Source organism: Rattus rattus, chromosome 1 (genome assembly GCF_011064425.1).
Source record: "Rattus rattus isolate New Zealand chromosome 1, Rrattus_CSIRO_v1, whole genome shotgun sequence".
Lineage (NCBI taxonomy): Eukaryota > Metazoa > Chordata > Mammalia > Rodentia > Muridae > Rattus > Rattus rattus.
Genome location: NC_046154.1, coordinates 172536772 through 172561650, shown reverse-complemented (window position 1 = coordinate 172561650; position 24879 = coordinate 172536772). Strand labels below are relative to the sequence as shown.

Genomic DNA, 24879 nt, shown 5'->3' with positions numbered 1-24879 from the left:
GAATGGAGTCAATGTGGTTTTGAATGCTGGAAAGTAGTTGGCAAGTTCTCAGACAGGGCACGGTGTGGTCTAAATGACAGCTGCAGATGCTCACCCTATTCTGTAATACACGGGCGGCCGCACAGAAGATTATCAGAAGTAGAGGATGGGCTTGATCTGATATGTCCGGAAGACCGGGTTGGTGTCTCGATGAATTAGATAGAAGATATGAGGATAGATAAGAGGAACTCTTCAAGGTTTGTAAAGGCTATGGTTTCAGTGAAGAACCATCCGTCCAGTGTGGACATTCAGATAAACACTCTGCTAGGCAGATAACAAGTCCTACTGTGGGTGTGGATAAATGGGTGTATTTAAATTCTGCCAGTAGGCACGCACTGCGGAGAGCCATCTCCAGCTGCCCATAAAGATGGGTGGGGAGCTACTGTATGAACTGACAATTCCAGTCCAGACAAACGAAGACACTCATCCCCATAAAAAACTACTGCCTAGCAGCCAGGATGTGCGAGCAAACCAATCCTTCCACTAGGCGTGCATAAAGTACATGACTATTGCTCAGGACAAGAAGACAGAATGAACCCGGTGGGAACACATGCTAACACACCAATGAGCCCTGAAAACCGCGTGCTAGGTAAAAGAAACCAGACGAAAGGAACACACAGTGCGTGGTTCCCCGGACGTGAAAGGCTCACAACAAATCTGTAGGGATCTAAAATAGTGGCTAGGGAAAATAGGGAGGATGGAGTGTCATAAACTGACTTCAGGGTCTGGGGCTGTGCGGATTGATGAAAATGGTCTAAGACTTATGGATGCTCAATTCAGTGAATAATACACTGAAACCTTTGTCCTATGTGCTTTAGAGGGCCAAGGTGAATTATAAATGAAAATAGGGGCCTAGAGAAAAAAGAACCCTCAACTCCCATGATTTTTTTCCCTTTGCTATTCTTTCCTCGTGGGACAGGCCCTGGGCAATTCTATGGCAGCTCAGGGACATAGGGAGTCTCGGAAGGCACTGTCACCAAAGATAAACAGCATGGGGAGACAGAGAGGGAGTGGCCTAGCACAGCTCTCCCAGTGATTTATCTCTGACAGCAGGGTGAATCTAAATCTCATGACTCAGTGCCACTATGCTAGCAACGCTTAGGGAAAAGGAGATGCAAAAGTGAGATCCCAAGGAAGCTACCAGAAAATTCAGAGTGCCAGTCTTCCTGCAGGAGAATGAGTCTGGAGTCTAGTTTCCTGCTGAGTCAAAAGCCAGGCCAAAGGTGATTCTAGATGACAAGGGGCTTGGAATCACAACACCAGAGTTTAAAATGGGAAAGGGGGGGTGTGCAGAAATCCTGGCTCAACAGTTCCAAGGGGAAGGCTGAGATGTCGCAGATGGGAGCTTCTGAATTTGTGTTTGGTGCTGATCCCAGGCCCAACTGTTTGATTTTGTTGGGTGTGGTATGGTGTCCTAGCCAAGAGGAAATCATTTATAACATGAGCTGAATGAGGGATGACATAAATACATATATTAACACAGATGGGGGAAAGCCCTCACGAAGACCTACGTGCAACTAGAGACGCTAAGAGCGGCATGAATAAGTCTCCCCCAGGGAAGAGCTCACCAACTGGCCCTGCAACGCCAAACAGCCTGAAAACATCATTGACAGACTTAGGTTATACCTAGGAATACATATGTGTATATACATGTCAAACACATATGTGCAGGCAATGACAATACCAAAGGAGAGCATAAGCTTGAAAGAGAGAAATGGGAGGTATGCACGAGGGTTTGGAAGGAGGAAATATCTCAAGGAAACATTTGTTTTTACTGTTATTTTTCTCTTAATAGTGCATGCGTGTGTGAGTGTGTGCTCACACGTTCACATGAGCATGCATGAGTGCTAGGACCTATGGTAGCCGGACTTATAGTCTGGAGTTGGACTGATAGGCAGTTACCCAGTGTAGATTCACAAGACTGGACCTGGCTGAAGAATATGATCGCAGTATCTCCCATTTTAAAAATACAAAGTGACAAAACTACATATGAGCGGCGTGTCATTTGGGAAAACAAAACGGAGGCAAACATTGAGAAAACTTTTAAGCAGGGTGAAGCGAGGCTTGTGAGGTTCAGACAATTCTACGCCCTTCAACCTTAAACAAAACGCCACTTCATTTAAAATAAGGCTAGAACTACCCAAAGACTACACATGGATTGACCCTCGGCTCCAAACCGCGATACATAGCAATGAATAGCCTAGAAGAGCACCAGTGGAAGGGAAGCCCTGGTCCTGCCAAGACTGAATCCCCCAGTGAACGTGATTGTTGGGGGGAGAGCGGTAATGGGGGAGGATGGGGAGGGGAACACCCATACAGAAGGGGTGGGGAGAGGTTAGGGGGATGTTGGCCTGGAAACCGGGAAAGGGAATAACAATCGAAATGTAAATAAGAAATACCCAAGTTAATAAAGATGGGAATAAAATAAAATAAAATAAAATAAGGCTAGATAGGAGCCAGAGGATCTCTGCGTAGCTCCTTAGTTCTTAATCTTCAGTGAGGGACCGCCTCAGCCAGAAAGTGCTGTAGCCACACTTCCCTCTCCTCCCTAGCGTTTCTGGGAGGGGCCAGAGAACCTGCATTCCAAATGAGTCTCCAGAGAATACTGATACTGGAGGCACAGTGATTATCTATTTCTTGAAAGACCCAGAAAATTAGTTCGAGAATGAGGCCCACCTCCCACTGCTGGCTTTACCTTGTTCCACGTGCTCGATGACCCTGAGAGCTTTCCTGGCTGCCCATCCTCCCATGGAGACGTGGTCCTCCGTGGCAGCACTGGTAGAGAGTGAGTCCACAGATGAAGGGTGGCACAGAGCCTTGCTCTCAGACACTGCAAGAGACAAGTGCCAGGAACTCAGAGTCCATAAAGAGAAACCCTGCCAAAATAACACAGGGCTCCCCCAAAGTCACTATAGCACGAAGGAGCTCTCCAAGGATTCACTACCATAACCACTAGTTGGTCCTGAGCCACAGTGGAAAAACATGTGGGTCAATATTCTCCCAAAGTGGGAAGGATCTTAAAGTCCTGGCGAGTTCTGAGAGGAGGTGAACGTGAAGGTATGAAGATGCCTAGATTATAAAACTATGCCAAGAATACTCGAGGCATTTAGCATGCTGGGAAGACGAGTGGGGGAAGGGTGAGGTGGAGTATGACTAATAAGACCAGCTACACAGATGATTTGCTTACTCTGAGGCAAGAGCCAGATGGGAATTTAGGGATAGCATTGAGAACCAAGGCTGGGCCTGTCATTCTTGGGAAATACTGAGTAGCTGAGGCGGTTGGTTCCGACACCATGCAAGTAGGCATTCTTGGCTTGACTGTAGCTCCCTGATAAACAGAGGCGTCTGGGAAGTGAGGGGTATCTATACTGGGGTCTCTCAAGCCTGAGTTCCCATATTAGTCAATAATCTTGCTACAGTGCAGATACTGAGTTTGGGATGGGTTCTGAATTCCCACTGCTTTGATAAACTCCCACGAGATGCTATATTGTTGATCCGAGGCGCTACACCTTAGGGAAGAAGACCAAAACACTCAAGTTCCTCGTCCCCGGCTCTAGACACTAGGATAGGTCAAACTTGAAGTCTTTTTTCTTCCACTGCCTTAGACAATAGCTCCCCTTCTTTTCTATGATCTAAGGCAGCAGCAGTACTCAGCCTTTTAAAGGGGTCGCCTAGGATCATTGGAAAACCTAGATTTACATTATGATTCATAACAATAGTAAAATCACAGTTCTGAAGTAACTTGAAGGACTCAAGTAAGGAAGGGCTTGAGAATCTATTATTGCCGGGCATGGTGTTGCAATGGAAATAAACTCATATTGTGGGTCACCCCAACGTGAGGAACTCTATTAAAGGGTCGCAGCATTAGGAAGGTTGAGAACCACTGACGTAAGGTATTCCACCCACTCCACCAGGATCCAGTTTTAAAGTAGCGTGATCAGCTTAGTTTGTACAAGATCTCTCGGTTCTGGCCACTAAAAACTGTATCCTGAGGGTTATGCTGAGCAGAACCTCTATAGAAAATACAAACTTACAAGTTCAAAAAGATAAAGGATCAATAAGGGAGGGAAAGAACACCATCATCGGTGGGGTAGCTTACGAGGCTGAAGTCATCCAAGTCAGTCTTCCCAAAGGCCATAATTACCTCTAGAAACCAATTACTTGCTCCAGCATAAACTGAGAAGTCTCTGTGTTAAGGATGTAGTTTAGAGACAATGGCGGGAACAAGCAGAGGATACTGGGCCAGAGAAGAAGGTGAACTCTTCGGTTCTTTCTTGGTCGATTGTATTGAGTTTTAGTGAGAAACTCAAGTGAGGAAGGGCTTGAGATTATATTATTGCTGGGCATGGTGTTGCATGCAGTCCAGCACTGGGAAGCCAGAGGCAGGAGAACCTCTCCAAGTCCCAGGTCAGCTTGGTCTACCTCTGAGTTCTCTACCAGTTAGGGCTACACAGTGAGAACCTGTCTCCAAAAGAGATAATATTATTAAATAGAAATTACTGTCTATTTAGTGCTCACGTTACAGGCAGAGCACCGAGACTTTATGTGTATAGTTAGTTCATTGACCTATTAGGGACCAATGCCATTATGTGCTCTGTGCAGTGGGGAGCTGCAGAATTAGCAGGATGAAGAGACTTGCCAGCACACAATTATAAATGGCAGATCCAGGTTTTAGAGATAGGATTTCTCTGTCCTAGAACTTTTATAAACCAGGCTGGCCTTGAACTCAGAGATCCACCTGCCTCTGCCTCCCCGGTGCTGGAATAAAGGAAGTACACCCCCATCGCCCGGCTCCACCGGTCGTTTTTAATTAGCCATCATGTTACCTAGTCCTTTGAGGTAGGATTGTTAAAGAAAATACAGTATGCTCAGCTAAATTGGGACTTTTGTATAAAAAATCGATGTTTGGTTGGGGGTTTTTTGTTGTTGATGGTGGTGGTTTTGTTTTGTCTTTAGCACAGGTAGGTCCTAATTAATTCAAATAGAACTGGGCATCCTACATTTTTGTTTGTTGAGTCTGCCCGCTCTATTTTAGGAATGAACACAAGATTCTTGACATTGATCAGTAGCCGAAGCAGAGAGCAGACCCCAGAGAGCCTGAGCAGCACCACTACCCCAGCAGCCTCGTGACTCTCACATCTGGGAGGAGCTACAACTGCTACAGTGTGCTCCAGCCACCATCAGGACAACCAGCAGCCCTTAGGCTGGGATCCCAGGCAGCCTTATATGCACAGTACCTTCCCGGGATGGACGGTTTCAAGACTTTTAGTGAAGTGGTTCATTCTAAGAAACAAATACAGTTTTCATCAAGAGGAATGGCATCAAGAAAGATGTGTGGAGGCAGGAAATGCTACAGGTCCTGGTGGAGTTTGAGCCCAAGGTGGTAAATACATAGCCTATTGCAACCATTGTAGACTAGACCTTCTTTGTGTAGTAAAGGTCCTCCAACAATTTACCAGCAGGAATACTCACCCTGTTATGCTGGGACCACCGAGAGAGAGAGAGAGAGAGAGAGAGAGAGAGAGAGAGAGAGAGAGAGAGAGAGAGAGAGAGAGAGACTGTGTTTGAAGTTACAGTCCATGATTCTGTGGCAGCCCGCCTACCCAGAGATAGCCTAGAGAGGACACCACTGATAAGGGTAAGAAGCCTCACAGAGACCCAAGATTAGCAGCCACCTCCAAGTGTTGCAACTTTAATTGCAACCCTAATACCCAGAGAATCTTAAACCACAGGATGACAGAGAGATACAAGCAGGCTATTCACCAGCGGAGGCTTCATCTGTTAATGCAAAGCAGGGCGGGCCGGAATGATTGCTGGCTTATCAGAGTCATTAAACTCCAGCAATCAGTTTAGTCATCCAACGGGGGTTGGGGGGAGAACTTAATGAGCTTGTTCAACAGCAGGAAGTAAGAAGGTGGGAGCTGAAGACCTTAAGGACCTGGGTTTTTTGTTTGTTTTATCAGTTGACCAAATGCAATAAGAACTCTCTGCTTTGTCTGCACGCTGTTTTGTTTTGTTGGTTTTTTTTTTTTCTGTTTTGTTTTGATTTGATTTGCTTTTGTTTGGGTGGATTTTTGTTCCTTTTACCTAAAGACATCTCCTGACTTCATTGCTTTGTTGCTGTTGTTTCTTAGTTTATTTTTGTTTTGTTTCAATGCCTGGGTTTTCTCAAGATGCCATTGAAGTTTTTTGCTTTGTTTTGTTTTGTTTTTTTACGTTGCTTCATAGCTGGTTGAGATTGTTTTTAATTTGTAACAAGTTTATTGCTTGATTTTCTCTTAAGTCAACAAACTGAAAGTACCTGTTAATAAAAATTCTTAAATAATCATGATGATGGTAGTAGTGGTGGTGATATATGTCTGTGTTTGAGTTCTGCCTTACATCCAACTACTGGGCCATGTTGGAAAAGCCACCTAGCCTCTTGGGTCTCTGACTATTCATCTGACCAGTGGAGATTAACATGGCCCTCCCTCTTGGTACCGTTGTTACGAAGAAATGAGGAGAAACAAGCAAGCCCACTGGCACTAACTCCGTGGCATCCTTCTGATGAGCCCCTGCAATCTCCAATCAGAAATCAGCTGCACTGAAGCTCAGTGTCCATGGGACACGTTGCTTCTTGGGAACATTTTTACATGTTTCGAGAACATCTTAATCTTTTAGTGGATAGTATATCTAATAGAATGTCTCCAAACCTAATCATTCAGTTTGCCATCAGCTGTATCCTCTCTGTCCCCCTACCACCCTTTGTAAGAAAAGCTACGTCAATGAAGGTCAAATACAATGTCAGATTCCTCTCTCTGGGGCGATTGTCCATCTACGTGACTATCCCACTGTTGTCCTCCAGCACTACAGTATTTAGGTTTTCTTTTCTCTAGAAAATGTTGTTATATTAAATGTAACGTGTTAGGCATGAGAGATAGGATACACATCAAAGTGGAGAACCATCAGGACTCCTACCAAGGCGAAAGCTGATACTTTGGGGGAAAATGGGAAGTGCCCTTGGTGGACAGGCTTGTGTTCTGACTAAGGTGGTATCCTTACCCAGGGCTGCTGCGGTACAGTGGGCTATCATGAATCCAGAATTGAGACCTCCTTCAGCCACCAGGAAGGCGGGCAGCTCACTGAGGGAAGGATTACACAGCCTTTCGATTCTTCTTTCACTAATTGCCGCAAGTTCATGGACGCCAATGGCCAAATAGTCCAGGGCCTAAAAGAACACCCCATTTAGCCGGCCTGCACTGGAATGTACCTTCAGGGTTAGGAAAGCATTTAGAAAGCTTACTTTGGCTGGGTATTCACCATGGAAGTTTCCTCCCGAAATTGTCTCCCCTCGACTGGCAAAGACCATCTTTCAAAACAGGTTAAGGCTTAAATGTAACATCGTTGGCCACTTCGAAGGTAGCTCCTGTCCCCATCTGCTTGTTTTTTAGTATTGAGGTGACTGTCATTGTGCAGATATAGGAGAAAGGACAACTCTTCCCATAAGCAATCATTGATATAAGACAGTGTTCCCCAACCTGTGGGCCACAACCCCAAAGACCACAGATATACATTACAATTCATAACAGTGGCAAAATTACAGTCACGAAGTAGCAACATGAGGGACTGTATTAAAGGGTCTCAGCGCTAGGAAGGTTGAGAATTGCTGACATAAAGGAACACACACAAGCACATGTACACACATGCAAGCACACACATGTACATGCACACATATGTGCGTGCATGCACATATATACACATGTGCGCACATGCACACACACACACACACACACACACACACACACACACACACACACACACGGTAAATTGTATCCGTGTATTTGGGACCAAAAGGCATGGGGCATGAAATGTTTTCTCTTGAGATCAGAGATGTCAACCCCTGCAACTTTTATAATCTGCCAATTTAACACTTTTAGTCAAAAGCTAAAACTATGAACGTGAACCATTTGTTTGAAGTCAAATTCTATTTCTTCCACGGAGATATAAATCCATGCTCCACAGAAGAAGCTGTTAAATAAAAGACTTGGTTGACAGGTACCCATCAAGATGACTAAAATAATCAATGCCGGGGATGTTTTCCCACTCTGTCCTTTGAGTTCCTGCACCAGCATTCAACAACAGATGGTAGCCAACGGATCCTACAGGCGCACTTCAGCTGAAGGGGACTTTGAGCTCACAGAGTGTGATAGCCCCCAGAGATATTTCCAATCTATCACACACATTCCTTGAGCCAGGAGGCACAAGGGCAAAGACAGTAACAGTTCCTCCTTCCTGGTTCTAAAAGTTAATCTCCCCTCCCCCTCCAGCTTTATCAACAATACATTTATTTAGTTTTTATCTCTGGTATCAACCAACCTCTAAATGACAATATTCAGACAAAACATTGTGTCTATACCACGTGCTGACCTTTTCTTGTCATTACTCCCTAAGTAACACAACAAAACAACTGCTTACATAGTGTTTACACTGTATTTACATTGTATCATATAAACTAGCAAGGAGTTAACATATACAGGAGGAAGCCTGTAGGTTATCGTGCAGTATTGAAGGGATTTGCGCATACAAAGATTTAGCTATGGGAAGAGTGTCCTGCACTCAATCCCTGACACACACAGTCTTCTCTCTGTCCTAATCCCGGCATTGACTGATTGCTGCTCTAATTTAGAAACTGAACATGTATTAACCCCTTGTTTCCCCTTTTTATCGTTCATTAGATTTCAGCAACACCCACCTTCCCGAGCACTGAGAGCCTGTTCCCTCAGGCAATATCAGTTCTAGAGGCACACACTGTCCACCACCTGCAAATCAAGTCTTTTCATTAAGGAAGTAGAGGACTTTGGGGCTGAAATTATGGCTGGGGAAAAATTAAATAGAAAACCGTCATCCCTATCCAGGAGGTTCCTGCTAACCTTTTCCCTTCTACCTTTTGAGTTACCCTTTAAGATCTAACTGTGCCAGTATAGAACGGCTCCATTCTAGAACTTGTGAGCTAAGACCACGGAGCATGCACAAAAATCACTGTTCCTTCTGGGGAGTGTGGTGGCATCGGGATATGTGGGGCTTTCTTAATTCCAAGGATTAGCACGAAGCAATGCTGGAGAACACACAAATCCTGAAATGAGCTTACGGGATGAGTACATTCAAACCTCGGGGGAGAAGCCTGACACCGCTGTTGAGTAACCAGCTTTCAGCTCACCCAGGCTGCTCTCTCAGCCATTTCTCCAGTGAATGGAGGCGACTGTAGAACAGGAAAAAAAAAAAAAAGGGCCTCTAAGAGCGTTGCCTGTTTTCAAAGGCACAGTGCCTCTGTGATGTGAAGACTGCACCTTGACTAATCACCTCAGCTTCAAAGGAAAAAACCAGACCCTCTGGGGGAAAGTAATCCTGTTAAGGACCTCCCTCCCTCTACAAAGAATGAAAGTGTTCTTTCTGTGTGTACGGAAACATAAACTGTGACTGGCCTGAGTCAAGCCCTCGTCAGAAAGGAACCTGAAACCTTACCTTCTTGGAAACGTCTTGGTGTGTTAGCATGGCGTTCTCTGCTTAAGATGTCCCACATCACTAGCACCAGACTGCAGAAGTGAGGGCCAGCCTCCGAGACGCTAATCACACAACAAGCCTCAGTAGTGGGTTTTCCAGCCGGCGACTTTGTGAAACCACATCCACAAATGCCCAAAGTGGCACTTTAATCTTTTACGGGCTGGTTTTGAAAGTACAGCACGTTAGGCTCAGAATCTAAGAACAGGGACCCGGGTCTGACTCTGACCTAGAAGAAGCCGCCCAAATGCTCAGCCTCAGGGGCTAACTCATTTGACTACAAAACAGAGTAACTGGACACAGACGCTCTAAAAAGGATTGCGTAAGGAGATCCTATCTCAGCCACCTGGGGAAAACTGTAAACGCGGAGAACACTGAAAAGATACAGGATTGTCTGTGGCACTGTTCAGTTCTGTGGTGATGATGTCCTTCACAAAGGCGATTGTATCGTTCACCACACCGTGGACCTAAGAGCACAATCAAAATACAGCATATGACTAATACCCAATAAAAAACGTTAGTATTCTTGTAAGATGCTGTCTTCAGGCCTTTCCCTGTAACTGCTTTGCAGTTGCGATCAAAAAAGTATAACTGGCTTAGGACATGAAGGTAACTGATAGAAGTTCTCAGTGAAACAAATTAGAGTGTGTGTATATATATATATATATACATTCTAATATATATACATTCTAATATATACATTCATATATATATATATATATATGTATATATATGTTAGACTAACATGTTAAACATTGTGATATAGGGGAAAAAATGCCAGCTCTAGACACAAAGAATCTCACTTCTGTACCAGTGATAGGATGAGGGCAAATTAGTTTTCTGCTTGAAACAGAAACGGATTTGGAAAGCAGACCGTGGAAGCCACCTTACTATTTGTATGAAGTAAGTACAGTGCTGTAGCATCTCTTGGATGTGAGTCCCAGGGATCACACAGATGGTAGCCATCAAGGGGATGACGGTCATGAAGCGTAAAGAACCACACTAAAGATGCTCACAAGTAAATAGTCACCCTGCACCTTGCCCTGGGAAAGCCAGGGTACACTTAATGGCTTTTCCTAGAAGTCTAGGAGATAACGATCTAGTGGTGTGATCTCGGGCACGGAGGGTACCGAACCCTGTCCATCAAGTCCTGACTGCAAAGTGGGAGAAAGGACCAACTTCAGTGCTGGGAAAATTCGGTGAATTAATATTTGGAAGATAACTGATAATGGGGCCCCGTCAATTGGAGACAGCGATCATTCTTAGAGTAGCGGGGACTCTCAAGTCAGGACTTATTCTAATGGCTCAGTTCATTTGGCAACTCTTTCCCATAGATGTCTTTGAAGTATTGTTTTACAAGGTATTTGAATAGGACTTGCTGAGTGATACAAAACGAGGATATTTACTTTAGGGAAAACACCCTTTTATTCTCTCTACCAGAAGTTGACTGACAAACCATTTCTCGAGATGACTGTAATCTCTCATCAGTCAGATCATGCCAAAGAGCTGCACCTATTTCTTACTTAAAGTTGTCTCAGAGACTCATTTATGATTGCTTATACTTGATCATAAAATGCAGATAAGGTATGCCTCATGGACACTTGAATTCGGAAAGACGGAAACTTTCCAGTAAACATCCTAGACTTGATTGCTGCCTTGCCCTCCTGTGAGAGCCAGTAAGACTCTCCAGTACTACTTAACTGTTGTAGTCTGATCAACACAGGAGATCACAATAAAGGTTTAGCCTACCCAGTAAGAAGTTGACAATAACTGGAGACGTGGAATTATAAAATATACTTTTTTTTTAAACAGTCGTAGTAGAGAGATTTATATTACATTCAGTCATGACATGATCTGTTTTATTTTTTTCCCTATGAATTATTGGGAAAGAGCCTTTGCTGGTCTCCTTGTTTCTTGACTTTACCTGTGGACAGCAGCGTAAGGTGTACGCATCCTGAACACGATCACAGAACCTGTGGCTTTCTGGAAGGATGGGGGAAGAAAACAGGCAACACATTACCGGTCTCTCCAGGTCACACAGCACCAAGGAGCCCACTGAAACAAACTTGTCCAGACCTGCAATTTCTGATGGGTGGTGATCTGAGTCCAAGAGGGACCGGAACCGGAAAGCAACTTCAATTTGCCCGCGGTGAGGGCGGACGGCGTGGATGTCTGGAATGGAAGGAGGCAAACGAGTTTGAGCAATTTGGACTTTAGAATGAACCACGGAGGGTGGTGGACCGTCCGTGGTGCTGGCCAAGCCCTCTGAAGTCCTGGGGGCTCTCACCCATTATGCAGAACATCAGATACTTCAACCCGTTTCCTTATCTATTTGATTGTCTCTATTGATGTGGTGCTAACTGTACACAGAGCACACTAGAAACGTCAGCCGAGATTCCAGGCCCACTCTGATTTTTTTTTTAATTTTTTATTTATTTGTTTACTTAATTACATGTGTAAGTACACTGTAGCTGTCTTCAGACACACCAGAAAAGGGTATCAGATCTCATTACAGATGGTTATGAGCCACCATGTGGTTGCTGGGATTGAACTCAGGACCTTTGGTACAGCAGTCAGTGCTCTTAACCACTGAGCCATCTCTCCAGCCCCCAGGCCCACTCTTAAAGAATCTGTACCAATGACAATGGGGAGCATGCACAGTGGCTTAATTTATCTGAGCCAATTTTGGACATTCTCCGCTCTGCCTATCATTAACATGGAGTTGTTACTAACTCCACTCATTAATTATATCTAGATAAGATAAAAAAATACTTATATCATTTTTGCCTCCCCAATTTTCTTACCAGAGCAATCCTAACCTCTGTGTGTGTGTGTCTGTCTTTCTGTCCACCTGTCTGTCTATACATGTGTAAATACATGAATGGGTGCCTGGGTGTATATGAATATATATATATATATATATGGAAGCCAGAGAAAGTGTGGATGTCATTCCTTAGACATTCTTCATCCCCCCCCCCCCTTTATCTTTTACATTTTGAGACAGAGTCTCTCATTGGCCCAAAACTCATCAACTTTGCTAGGCTGGCCCGTGAGCCCCAGGGAGCTGTTTGTCTCTGTCCCCTGAGCTCTGGGTATACAAGCACGCACTGCCAAGTCCGATTTTTAAAAAGTCAGTTCTGGGTTGAACTTAGGTCCTTCTACGTAAAGAAAATCTTCCCCCAAATGATCTCTCCTCAGCCCCTTCCACCGGAACTTCAAGTCTCACAAACTGACTCCTAAACCAATATCCGGCTTAGCGTGCCAGAGCACTCGGTGACCTGGAGCGGGTCACTTAGGTGAGCCTGTGGCAGCTCCAGGTCTACTAGGGGTACCTGGGTCTTCTTGCTCTTCCCTGCTGCCCACGCTCTCCACCTCCGTGCCTAAAAATGTCAACCGACTCTCCCCGGTTGAATGAGTAACCAAAGAGGACCTGCTGACCGGTATCGAAGGCTTTGGTGGTGCCCTTCAGCACCTCGAGGGTCAAGGCAGCCACGATATCCGCTTGCCGGGCAATGGCGCTGGCTCGCTCCACGGCTTCACAGCCCAGGGAAGTGATCATCTGTGTCCCGTTGATGAGCGCCAGGCCCTGTGAGGGAAGGGAGCAGAGTTTCTTTCCTACTGCGCGCACTGTAAGGAGCCCGCAGGCAAGCACATTTTTCTATCTTCTGCTTTTGCGAGAGAGAAACTGGCCCGTCAGCTGAGCCGGGTATCTGTGTGTTTTTGAAAGTGGGAGGTGATCCTGCAAGCTCACAAGCTTGATTAACTTCGTATCTGGAATCATTAGCCCAGATGTAGCCGAAGGGTACCTGCCTACTGTTTCCCCAAAGCAGCCGTGTGGCCCTGAGGTACAGTGTGTGTAACATCTTCAGCCCTCTACGTTGCGTTGTTTACTAACTTCTCACCCTCATAGACAAGGCATCCTAAGAATATCCTGGTCCAAACTTGTGGCTGAGAGCATCTCAAAGGGCCTTAACTAAGCATGTCTCATCAAGCTCTCTAGAAAACTATATTTGAAGTTTAGATACTTAGAGAACCCTCAGGGACTTACAGCCTGACTAATCTTAAAGGCTCGAAGAGAAGCCCTTTCTTCAGTGAGCATCTGTCAGTCAACACATAAACTGTGTTTAGTTTAAGGAATCAATGAGGCTGGTATTAGGGATGAAAACAGTACATATGTAAAGATTCGTTAACACAAACAAGTTTTTCTTGACTTACTTCTTTTGGTTTCAGAACAATTGGTTTCAATCCGTGGGCTTCTAAGACCTGTTGAATGATTAAAACCATGTAAAGTGTTATTACTGGACTTACCAGCTTACTTTTTAACTTCATATGGAGCCCAGTGAAATACTTTTAGTTCCAAGGTTTAATAAGATTAAGCCTATACAAACTTGTTCTAGCTGGGTTCTCAGGGCCAGCATGTACCACTGTTTAGTCTGAAGGCAGACTTAGCAACTTTTAGACTCTTGAACCAAGGACTTGGTTACCTACAGAACAATTTTGCTTTCAAGTTCCTCTCTGTTGGGCCTCAAGCTTTGAGACTCACCCAGATAAACCTAAACTCTGGCCAGGCTGGGCTCAGGGCTGGCTGTCCACAGGCTTCTGAATTCAAAGCACGACCCCCAAATAGTCCTCTGCCCTTATTTCTGCATCTGCTATCACTGGGGACAGGGCTTGGGGGGCAAACTCGTATAAGGAGGAGATTACGGGTCCCCTCAACTAGGTAGAACTAGCATCCCAAGAAGAAAGGGACAGATGTTTGTTCTCTTACATAACAAAAGTAAAGGGTGTTGCTAAATTGAGGTTCTCCTGGTGAAGGAAACGAGGGTGGAGCTAAAGTAGGAGCAAGACAGACAGGTGCCCCTTCACTGTGTCCATTTCTCCAGGTCTGGGTACCTCTCACTGCAGGATGAGGGGCTGGGCTTGCGGGTAGGGAGAGTAGAGGCCCAGAAGCTCGGGTGAGCAGGCCATTAATAGGCTGCATGCTTGAGGGCGCATACAGGAAACAACTAAAAAATAACCACATGTGTGTGGGTGTCCTGGAAAGGATTAGAGGAGCAGAGAGGGCAGATTCCTAGAGGAGTTTTCAGAAGAACAAAAAAGGGAATGAAACACGGGGCCATCTGCTTAGCCCAGAGCACACTCAGCAGCAGGCTAACTCAAGTTTCTGTCATGGAGAACCTGGAGAAGGAAAGGACTGTGGGGATCACTTTTTTTTTTCCTTCTAGCCCTGGCTGTCCTGGAACTTGCTTTATAGACCAGGCTGACCTTGACCTTAGAGACTTGCCTGCCCCCACCTCCTCAGTGCTGGGATTAAAGGCATGAGCCACCACAGTCCAGCTGGGAAACAACCCTCCTGAAGCCACATTATGTCTGGACTTTATCCTATAGGTGAGGGAAATGCTTGCAGGTCAAGCAGAATGCGTTTGGATTTGCTGTTAACCAAGGTCAGGCTGGCTGCCGGATATAGGTTAGGTTGTGGAAACATAACTAAGATGGGTTGCATGGAAGAAGGAAGACCTGGAACCAGGATCCCTAAAGGATGATCTAGTCTCTTCCTCCTCCTTGGTCCTCTGTCTCTTTCCCTTATAGTTAGGGCATCTCTCATTAACTGCTCATACAAGACACTTTAAACGATTCTGTGGGCTGCTCATTTGGGATCTGTCCATGAAGAAAAGTTTTGTATAAAATACACCCTTCATCCAGGAAAACACCATGCTTGCTAGAGGCCACGAAGCGAGCGCTGCCTTTGTGAATGTGAGTTGGAGGAGTGACCTTTGCTGGGCATCCTTCTGGTAGTTCTTTGTATCAGCAACAAAACAAGAACTCAATGAATATTTCTTAAAAAGAAAACTAGTTACATTACTTAGTAGATACGAACTTATGTTATAGATACAATTCTGTATCTATGAATACATTCCTGAAATTAAAACTAGCAATGATACTTTCCCTACTCCATCTACATATCTGGGATGATGGTGGGTGACCGTGGAAGCCAGTAAATATCTTTTCCTAGTCTGACTCCTAGGCTCGAGTTGACTCGTCTGTAACGGGGCTGCTGTAGGGATGAGGAGACAAAACAACCTCACTATGGTTGGAGCTGTTGTGTGAGGCTTACATATTTGGCATCGGCCCAGCCACTCTTTGGGGACCACATCTTTCCTTCTCCAATGAGCCCCAAAGCAAGATGGGAGAGCGGGGCAAGGTCTCCGCTGGCACCAACGGTCCCTTTCTCTGGAACATAGGACAGGCAGGAGGCTGCAAGAGAAGCAGGCGCCAGTTACCTCAAGAGGTCGAACGCCATTTTGGTTATCTTTGTGTTGTCTGTGAAGTCAGCCCTCACTTCCAATAGAGTGTAGAGACGTGTTTTAGCATAAATACCCAAGAATGATAGTATCTCCAGCATGAGTAATGGTTAAGAGAATCAGCTAAACCAGGCAGGAGTGCCATACTCCTTAAACCCCAGCTCTCGGGGAGGCAGAGGCAGGCGGATCTCTGTGAATTCAAGGCCAGCCTGGTCTACAGAGTGACTTCCAGGACAACCAGGACTCTACAGCGGAAACCCTGTTACAAAAACCAACACCTCCTGACCCCCACCAAGAAGCAGCTGAGCTCTTATGAAAGAGAAGAGTGAGGGTGGTGAAGAGGAGAAGAGAGGAGGGAAGGCAGGGAGGGAGAGAGGAGAAAGAGAAAAGGAGGAGGAGAGGAAATGTGTGTGGGGGGCCATATGGGTGAGAGGCAGACATCCGGAGGGAAGGACATGGTGCTCTGGCTGTCATGACTCTACTCCTAGAATTCTAGCACTATCTCAGAAACACAGTTATAAACTAACTGCTGGTTGTCACATTTACAAGACCAAAACGTTAGAAGTCATCAATGCACGGAATTGAGGGGCATTCGGGTGATCAGATTATAAGGAGTCATTAAAAGCTATTGGAGCATGCTTAGAAACGTGTAAATGGTTACTTAAAAACAGACATGGATTGTTCTAGGAATGTGGCCCACCAAAGTATTATTAGCAAAGTTCTTCCAGGGCAATAAATTCATAGGCAAAGCACACGTTCTCTGTCTCTCTCTGTCTGTCTCTCTGTCTCTGTTTCTGTCTCTCTCTCTGTCTCTGTCTCTCTGTCTCTGTCTCTCTGTCTCTGTCTCTCTCTGTCTCTCTGTCTCTGTTTCTGTCTCTCTCTCTGTCTCTGTCTCTGTCTGTCTCTCTCTGTCTGTCTCTGTCTCTCTCTCTGTCTCTGTCTCTCTCTGTCTGTCTCTCTGTCTCTGTCTTTCTCTGTCTCTCTGTCTCTCTGTCTCTCTCTCTCTCTTCCCTGTCTCCAGTCATTCAGTTACATACTATAACTATTTATACACGAGCATGTGCTTCTGTATAGAAGTTCCCCTCAAAAGTTACCCCAACACAGAGGCTTCTGTTTCCTGAAACGAAAGCCCCAATGATGGTGTTCGTATTTCCCCAGCTGTTGCTAAATAACATCAGTTAGACACGTCACCGCCAACCGTGGACCGGCGTCCTGACTATGCCTGACCTGGGAACTTCTCGGAGCATCAGGGTCGCAGAGATGCCTTAAACTCATCTCTCAGAGCAGTGGTTAGCTCAGGTTGGAGCGCTACTGTCTTGGGTTGGAGGCTTGTGGTACAGTGGATCACTGGCAGATCACTATGTACTGTAATGGGATCGCTATGGATCTGTGCAGACCACCCTAGTCTAGCCTGCAGGCTGTGCCCTCCACTGGCTATCATGCCACACATGCCTCCTGTGCCCTCAGTGTAGCAACTCAAACATTAGGTCTTCTCTGGATGACTGTGAGAGACTTCGCTTCCTTTCCCGTTTTCCCCCAAAGAGCCCTGAGATCCCCCATCAACCTGATGTTCTGTCCTCAGCTGTGTGAAGGGACAGCTCCCTGAGCCTTGCGAATCCAGTTTCCCCCTTTAAGGACTGAGTTTAGTTGCATGGTGTCTTATCCCACAGCGGCTCCAAGACTAGGTCGAATATTCACCCTGTCACATCTCTGACCCTACCTTTTGACAGAGTTAGATTTCCGTGCGCTAGTACAACTCGTCCATCATCTGGGGAACATGAAGATTTCATCCCTGATTGCATACGGGCACCACTCAATAGAAAGCTCTTCATAGACCTGAACTTAAAGGCATAATGGCGGGGCACACACTTATCTCAAATGTTAGATCAAGGCTACAAGATGGCCTGCCCCTTATGGGAACAATTAGAGCTCCCAATTCTTGCTACCTGATTGCCAACTGGTTCTTCTTGCCAAACTGGTTTCACACTCATCTTGATTGTTTTCTTTTTCAATCTCAGCATCTAGACATCCAAGTCTGCCTTGTGGTGTGTAGCCAAGTTCTCTGAAAGGTCAGACTAAGGATACGCTGCCTTACCATTAAATACTTCGATCACTTGTTTCAGGGTCTCCAAGGAAATCCCACTGTATCCTTTGGCTAAGACATTGATCCTCAAAGCCAAGAGCATCCGACACCTCTCAGGACTGAGTGGCTTCCCAACACCTGCAAAAGCAGAATTGTCATTTTTCTTCAAGAAAAAAATAAAAAATAAAAACATCCTTCTCCACCTCCTTCCTGCCCCCTGCCCACACCTTTCAGATCTTTTCCCACTTTCGACAGTCTTCCGGGCTTCCTGAAGCTGGGCAGATGGTGCTCCATGTTGCCTGTCTTGCTTCTCAAAGCCCTGTCACTGATAGAACCTCACCTGCCCCCAACAGCTTCAGAATAGTGCAGAGGGGCCTTGGCACAAGCTCCTCCTGTGTGATGGGCCCAGGGCTCATCCTCTCTAGCTCATGTCCCCACGTTAGTCTTCATTTTCTCCCCTAAATGCACCAGTCTCCTTATAGGCTGGGGCACCCTTTCCTATCTCACCCCCCACACCCTTCTACCGGGCGCATTCTGTTTTCTAAGCTGCAGCAGATGATTGGTCTGTTCTGATGCCTTTGCTCGAACTCCTGGGTTCCGAGCTTTCAGCCCTTGGAATGCATTCGGGGCACGCCAGCCGATATGACTGGTAGCACTCAAGTCACGTGATGCCAGTCAATCACATGAGCTAACATGGTTTCGGAGGTACCCAATACAAGGAATAATTTACCTGAAGAATGGGAACGGACTAAGTTGACCTGAAGCTCCCTGGAAGAGAAAGATGAGAACCCTCTGAGACACCCGGGGTGGGCAGGCTCTCTCAGCTGGGAGTATAAAGGAAATGACAGGGAGGACTTTAGAGGAGTTTCTGCCTGCAGGGCAAGGACACAAATAAATCTTGTGCTCCCATGATGAGTTGGGGACAAGTCAACCCAAGCCTCACACTGTCCATCAAGGAACATGAGAAACTTGACTGTCTTCCAGGGCCGTGTGAGAATTTGCTACCCATGGCTTGATCAAAAGCAGAGGTTCTCAACCTGTGGGTCACAACCCCTTTTGGGGGGGTCTCATATATCAGCATGGGTTGGAGGGTTCACCTATCAGGATATTCTGTACTAAGATTTGTAACTGTTATGAACTTGCAATGAAAATAATGCTACAGTTAGGGGGGCATGCAGGGTTAGGGGTGGTGTCACCACAACATGAGGAGCTATATTAAAAGATCAAGCTTCGGGAAGGTTGAGAACCCCCGGTCTGTTGTGAGCGCTCAACAACGTCAGTGTGCTTTAAATGACCTTCATGAGAGCAAAATCTCAAAGCTGGGGCAGTTAAGGTTATGAGCGTCTGCATTGGGGACTTACTGTAGCTTAAGGACTTACTGTAGCTTATTGGCAGGGATCACAGTTCTGGCAAATTTTCCAAAACCCGTGGTGATGCCGTAAACAACTGGAGTGAGAAAAAAAGACATAAACAGACACTCTCATGATTAGATGCCACAGGGGTTTTATTCCTATGTTTGTCCATAGAGGTCACGGTGGGACATCCCGAGGGAGGGAAGGATACCTGTTCTTTCTTTTATGATGCTGTCAATGACTTCCCGGGACTGCTGCACTTTCTTCTCAGCTATTGAAGTGAGCTAGGAGAGCATTGGTCAGGGGTGAGCAGGTGAAAGCCTTCCATGTCTAGTGGGAATGGGAGGGCGCTCTCCTTCCCGCCCTACCCCACATACCTTTATCTTGTAATGTCCCTTGCCCAGGTTGACCAGATCCTCCGTGCTCAGACTGTCCCCATCCAAGGCAATGTACTGCACGAGGTGGTGATGTTTCGGTAAAAATAAAAAAAGGGGGCGGAACCAGTTCCTGAGTGCACCCTGATGGTCCCGCTCTTTTGCTAGTTCTGGCTCTGGTGGGCCACTGGAACTAGCGCTAATTTATCTCAGATTAGTAACTCTCCCGGCGGCTCTCTGCTAGCCTCGAACTTTGTTTTTTTTTTTTGTTTTTTTGTTTTTTCCGGAGCTGGGGACCGAACCCAGGGCCTTGCGCTTGCTAGGCAAGCGCTCTACCGCTGAGCTAAATCTCCAAACCCCCCCCTTTTTTTTTTAATTCGACTGATAGGTAGGTTGATGTCAAGGTGATACATGATTGGACAGTAGAGAGTGGGGCGGGGACAAAGTTTTTGTAAGGCAGGAGAGAGGAGGAAGGAGGGAGATCAGATTTAGGTGAAGTAGATCGATTTTATCTTCTCTAGGTGGGCAGTTTATATCTTTATTGTGTGAATTGTGGATTGAGAATTTAACATATAAATCTAATTTGGAGCGTGAGGATCAGGTTCTGTTGCCCTCAAGGAGTGAGAACATACAGGGCCCGCAGAATGAGTTGTGTGTGTGTGTGTGTGTGTGTGTGTGTGTGTGTGTGTGTGTGTGTGTGTGAACGCACACACTACATATAGTAACTACCACCTAGGGGACTGTGTGAAGAGGGCAGCTAAAAAGGAGACAGCCCGGAGGGGGCAGCTCTGCGTGGCAGAGTAGCAGCCAGAGCGAGCGGATCCGGCAAGTAGGAACTGATAGAAAACGTTTCCTTTTTAATTTTTACCACAAAAGTAAAAAGGGTGGGAGGGTCTTTTAAGGAGTAGCCTTGGATACGGCCTGGCCCCAAAGATATTTTACTATCTTTCTGAGGCATTGGTGTGCTAATTAAGAACAGAGCCGGCTAACAGGAACACTGGACAAGAAAAATCAGAAAAGCAGAGGCCAGGCTCCGGGCAATACCACTCTGAGCTGGATGAAACCTGTCTTTAGTGTAGTGTTCACTCAGTTATACCGTCCTCCTCCTCCTTAATGAGGAAGGGTGCGGTAGGTGGGTGGGGCGTACACTAGCTAAGACAAGGTTTCATTTTCCCCACAGAAAAGAAAAATAGCTTGCAGCTTACCTTTTCAGGCTCCCGGTATTTGCTGTAACTAAAGCCAGGTGAAGGAACATGCTAGCGGTGAGGAAAAGCCCCAGTCCTGCCGTGTCAGGACCAGCCCCGCCCCACCCCTTACCCCCGCCTCCCAGCGCTGACCAAAGAGGATGCAGAAAGGATACAGGAAAACGCCTTCTGGCTGTGATGGAATGAAGTCAGGAGACATTACATCGCCTTCAATCACTGAAACAAGAAGGGGAGAGGGGGGCCTTGTAGGTCACAGGGTATCACATTAGGACAGGTGTCAGACCCAGGAAAGGCCCCCTCCATACACTGAGCTTGCGTTTTACAGCAACGGCTGCTGGACCTTATCTTCCTACGCTTCCCCACGGTCTTAGCGTCTTCGCTCAGGAAAGCAAAAGAGCAGAAAGGTAGCCGTGGGATGTGAGTGGAAGATTGGTTCTAGCTGGCTTCCATTTCCACTCTGGCGATCCCTTACAGAAGGATTCTGTAATTGCAAGGGACTCTAATCTGCAGCTTTGGGTTTAAGTCCTGGCTGACTTTGTGACCTGCCTCTCTCCATCTATTGCAGGCCTGGGGGGGGGGCGGTGGGGGGAGGGGGGGGATAAAGCTTGAGGCTCTCACAGGGCAAGTACTCAAGCCTGTTTTTCTCATCGTGTTCCCTCACACGAGAGTGACTTCCTCTAGGACAGGCCAAGGCAGTTCACTCTGTTCTCCTGAGGTCCACTCACCCACTTCTACGAACTCATTGTCCTCCAGGGCCACCTCCAGCAGGTCCTCATTGTCCAACAGACCCAGGCCCTTGCACCGGCGCACAAGGAATCGCACTTCATCCACCGAGGTGAATCCCCCGTTGTCCGGCTTGTTCTTCATGTAGCGCCGCACGGCCTCGCGGCCCAGCCAGCCAACACTGAGCTTCCCGTCCTGGCAGGGTACCGCCAGCCATTCCCCACGCACGTGCACCGTGTACCTAGGCATGGCTCACCTACTACAGCCCTTCTTAGCTACAGGCTGCTGGAACCAAAGGGCTGTCTCCTTTCCTACAGTCCTGGATGGGGAGAGCCTTTATCCTTTAGCAGGGAGGGGAGTGCCTGCTGGGGTGTGGTTGGCAGGGAGACTGAGAATGGACTTTCAAAACACACCCCTTCCCTTGCCTTCAGCCATCCACACTTTGAACAAATATTGATTGCGGGCTCTGGTGTTCCGTTGGCCTTTCTGGAAGCTGAACCAGGGGCAGGACAGAGGGATGTAGGTAGCTGACCCCACTTTCAATGTAGCTTTATGGGCAGCAAGACCAAGGGTCTGGAAGTCCGAGGTCCTGCTCGCACTTCTTCTCCTGATCAGGGTTCCTAGTTCTCTCTCTCCCGTTCTGAGTCCGCCTTGAAAGCTGCTTACAAACACACCGTGTTCCCCTCTTTAGGGAATTACTCAACTGGTCAAACGCATAGCCTCGGTCAATTGTGACACCCGGAGTGACACCCGGAGTGTAGCAATCCTAATTCATTTATTTATTCCACAAACATGCGTTGAGTAACGCCTCCCTGCCACTGCCTTGGGCTCCTGAGGCCATTGCTCCACAAAAGAAAGCAGAGACGGATTTTCACAACGAAAAGTTGTGTCTTAGACATATGAATCACTGTAGCTTGGAGGCCCTCAGCTTACTGCCCTGGGGTGAGTGAATGTTCTTCCTGTTTCTAATCCAAAGGCCAATTCTTTAAGGCTGTGATCTATGGCATGTACCTGGTATAAGTCCTGGCTCTGTGATTCGCAGTCATTTGACACCTCTGGGATTTAGCTTTACTTATCTGTAAAATGGGCATCCCAATGGGTGGCTGGGAAGACAAAGTCCATTGGTGCGTGTCAACCCTGAGGTCGGGGCCTGCTAGATAGATGGGAAGGTTAGAGAAGTGTTTGAGATGACTGTCACCAGGACTTGGACTTTAACTCCCCACAGGCCCTCAGGGGTGTGTGTGTGTGTGTGTGTGTGTGTGTGTGTGTGTGTGTGTGTGTGTGTGTGTGTTTGTGTTCCTTATCTTTGCCCTTGGATATCCCTAATTCCACTAGGCTTCTTCCCAGCCCATAACAGCTTCCCCCGTGCCCCTTCCCCACCTAATTCTTCCCCCACCTGAGTTAAGGACCACTGATAGCACAAAAAGGAATTCAAAGGGGTTGGGGATTTAGCTCAGTGGTAGAGCGCTTGCCTAGGAAGCGCAAGGCCCTGGGTTCGGTCCCCAGCTCCGAAAAAAAGAACCAAAAAAAAAAAAAAGAAAGGAATTCAAAGAAATGCGTGCGCTTTAGTAGTATGTCAGCTCTGAGAAATTTGATTATTCCAACAGAAACCCTGGCCTGCTTCTACTTCATTAGCACATGCTCTGTAGACACCCATATCCACATCCAAGTGTCTCACCATCGGAGTCTACTGAAATGTAGCCATCAGACACACACACCCCGACTGTGCCCTGCAACTTGGCAACCTCTCAATTTGATAGAGACAGACGTTATCTTCCGTTCAGTATTTCACCTCCAGGACATGGCCTTACTTAGCTCATCTCTGCCCATGAGCCCGACCTCTGGTTAATCCTTCTTCTCCTCCTGAACCCCGCCACCTAGAAAGCTATCCTAGTTGCCCATGCGGTTACACTTAAACAGCTTCAAGGTCCTCGGGAAGCCGGAATCTATGTCTGTATTTGGGGTGAAACCCATTTTCCCGAGTCCTTATGCTGGACTGTCACCTGCTTACCCGAGCAGACTGATGTAACAAGTCCTGTGATCTCGGGGACGATGGCACCTCCCTTTGACTCATGCCTCCCTGTCTTCCTTCTCCTCACCTTGCAGCTAATTCCCAGACACAGGCCTCATCTTTTACATCTGTGGGAAAACTGTGGCCCTTAGATACGAATCACCTTCATTCTGCTCTCCACTCACTCATTCATTCATTCACTCACTCATTCATTCATTCACCAAGTCCTTTCTGAACACCTGTGAAGTGTCAAGCTCTGTGCCAGGCGCCTCAGACTGAATGAGATCCACTCATACTCGGGCACACTCATGGGCTTGACGTCTGGAGGTGAACAACCTCATCAAGGCTGAGACGCCCCACTACCCCTCAGGTTGAAAGGTCACCCAAACTGCTGGGTGCTCTCGCTGACATCCCAAGCAGGTCCAGATTTTGAGTGATTCCAAGATGATGTCAGCACCCGGCCATCTGTCCCTCCCAGCCATGTGAAAGTTCTACACACAGACCTCCAAATGTCATGTGGTGTGGCCGACTTCTCATTCCTTCTCCTCATACTCTCCTGTCTCCCTTGCTTGTCAGATAACCCCTGAGCTGTTGTCTCTGTTCACCCTTTGTGTAACCCATCTTTAGTCTGGGTTGGGTGGATTCTTCTCGAGGCTATGTTAGCATAACTATTTTTTTCATCATTTATAAACTTCTGCTCTTTTAGTTCCTTGCGTGATCACGTGCACTTGATCTGACATAGAGCCAACTCGGTACACACTTATTAGCTCAATCTGAGCTGGTGGGTATGGTATGTCTTTGGTCCTAGGTAAACCGTGTGTCTCTGGCGCCCTCTGCCCCTTCCAGGGAAGAAATACAAGTGAGAGAGAGAGAGAGAGAGAGAGAGAGAGAGAGAGAGAGAGAGAGAGAGCGCTGAGGGCAGGGAAACGGGATTGTGCTGCAGTATAGCAAAGTCCACCAAAGAACTCAACTGTAAGGCAGAGTGGGAGCAAAGCGGTCCCAGGATTCAAGGACTGGACAGGAACCATCTTTGGGGTGTTCTTAATCTTTACCTTTTTAGGGGGTACCCAGTGATCACACATGCCCACGTTTATACTCCAAGACAACACTCTCCTTGGCTAGAGTTTATTTGACCAGTTGGTGGGCTCAACTGAAGAATTTGGAACTGTGATGGTCCTTCCATGTGTAACCCAGGGTGAGCCGGATTCGGAGTACACAGCAAAGGTAAGAGAAACACACAAGACGGACGCGCC

At 46.8% G+C, this 24879-nt stretch overlaps 1 protein-coding gene across 1 annotated transcript in view; it reads right to left on the bottom strand.

Moving 5' to 3' along the window:
• Window positions 1-22245, bottom strand: part of Hal (histidine ammonia-lyase) — a 30609-nt gene extending 8364 nt beyond the window's left edge. The window contains exons 1-17 of the mRNA XM_032890773.1: window positions 21618-22245; window positions 21048-21108; window positions 20893-20920; window positions 19691-19765; window positions 19525-19597; window positions 19341-19407; window positions 18692-18729; window positions 17974-18099; window positions 15692-15831; window positions 13792-13839; window positions 13015-13162; window positions 11653-11748; window positions 11501-11559; window positions 9963-10043; window positions 7322-7387; window positions 7081-7246; window positions 2735-2869 (exon numbers count right to left, since the gene is read on the bottom strand). Of these exons, the coding sequence (XP_032746664.1) occupies window positions 2735-2869; window positions 7081-7246; window positions 7322-7387; window positions 9963-10043; window positions 11501-11559; window positions 11653-11748; window positions 13015-13162; window positions 13792-13839; window positions 15692-15831; window positions 17974-18099; window positions 18692-18729; window positions 19341-19407; window positions 19525-19597; window positions 19691-19765; window positions 20893-20920; window positions 21048-21108; window positions 21618-21864 (1654 nt within the window). The 5' untranslated portion in view covers window positions 21865-22245. The remainder of the gene's footprint in view (window positions 1-2734; window positions 2870-7080; window positions 7247-7321; window positions 7388-9962; window positions 10044-11500; window positions 11560-11652; window positions 11749-13014; window positions 13163-13791; window positions 13840-15691; window positions 15832-17973; window positions 18100-18691; window positions 18730-19340; window positions 19408-19524; window positions 19598-19690; window positions 19766-20892; window positions 20921-21047; window positions 21109-21617) is intronic.
• Window positions 22246-24879: the final 2634 nt, after the last annotated feature.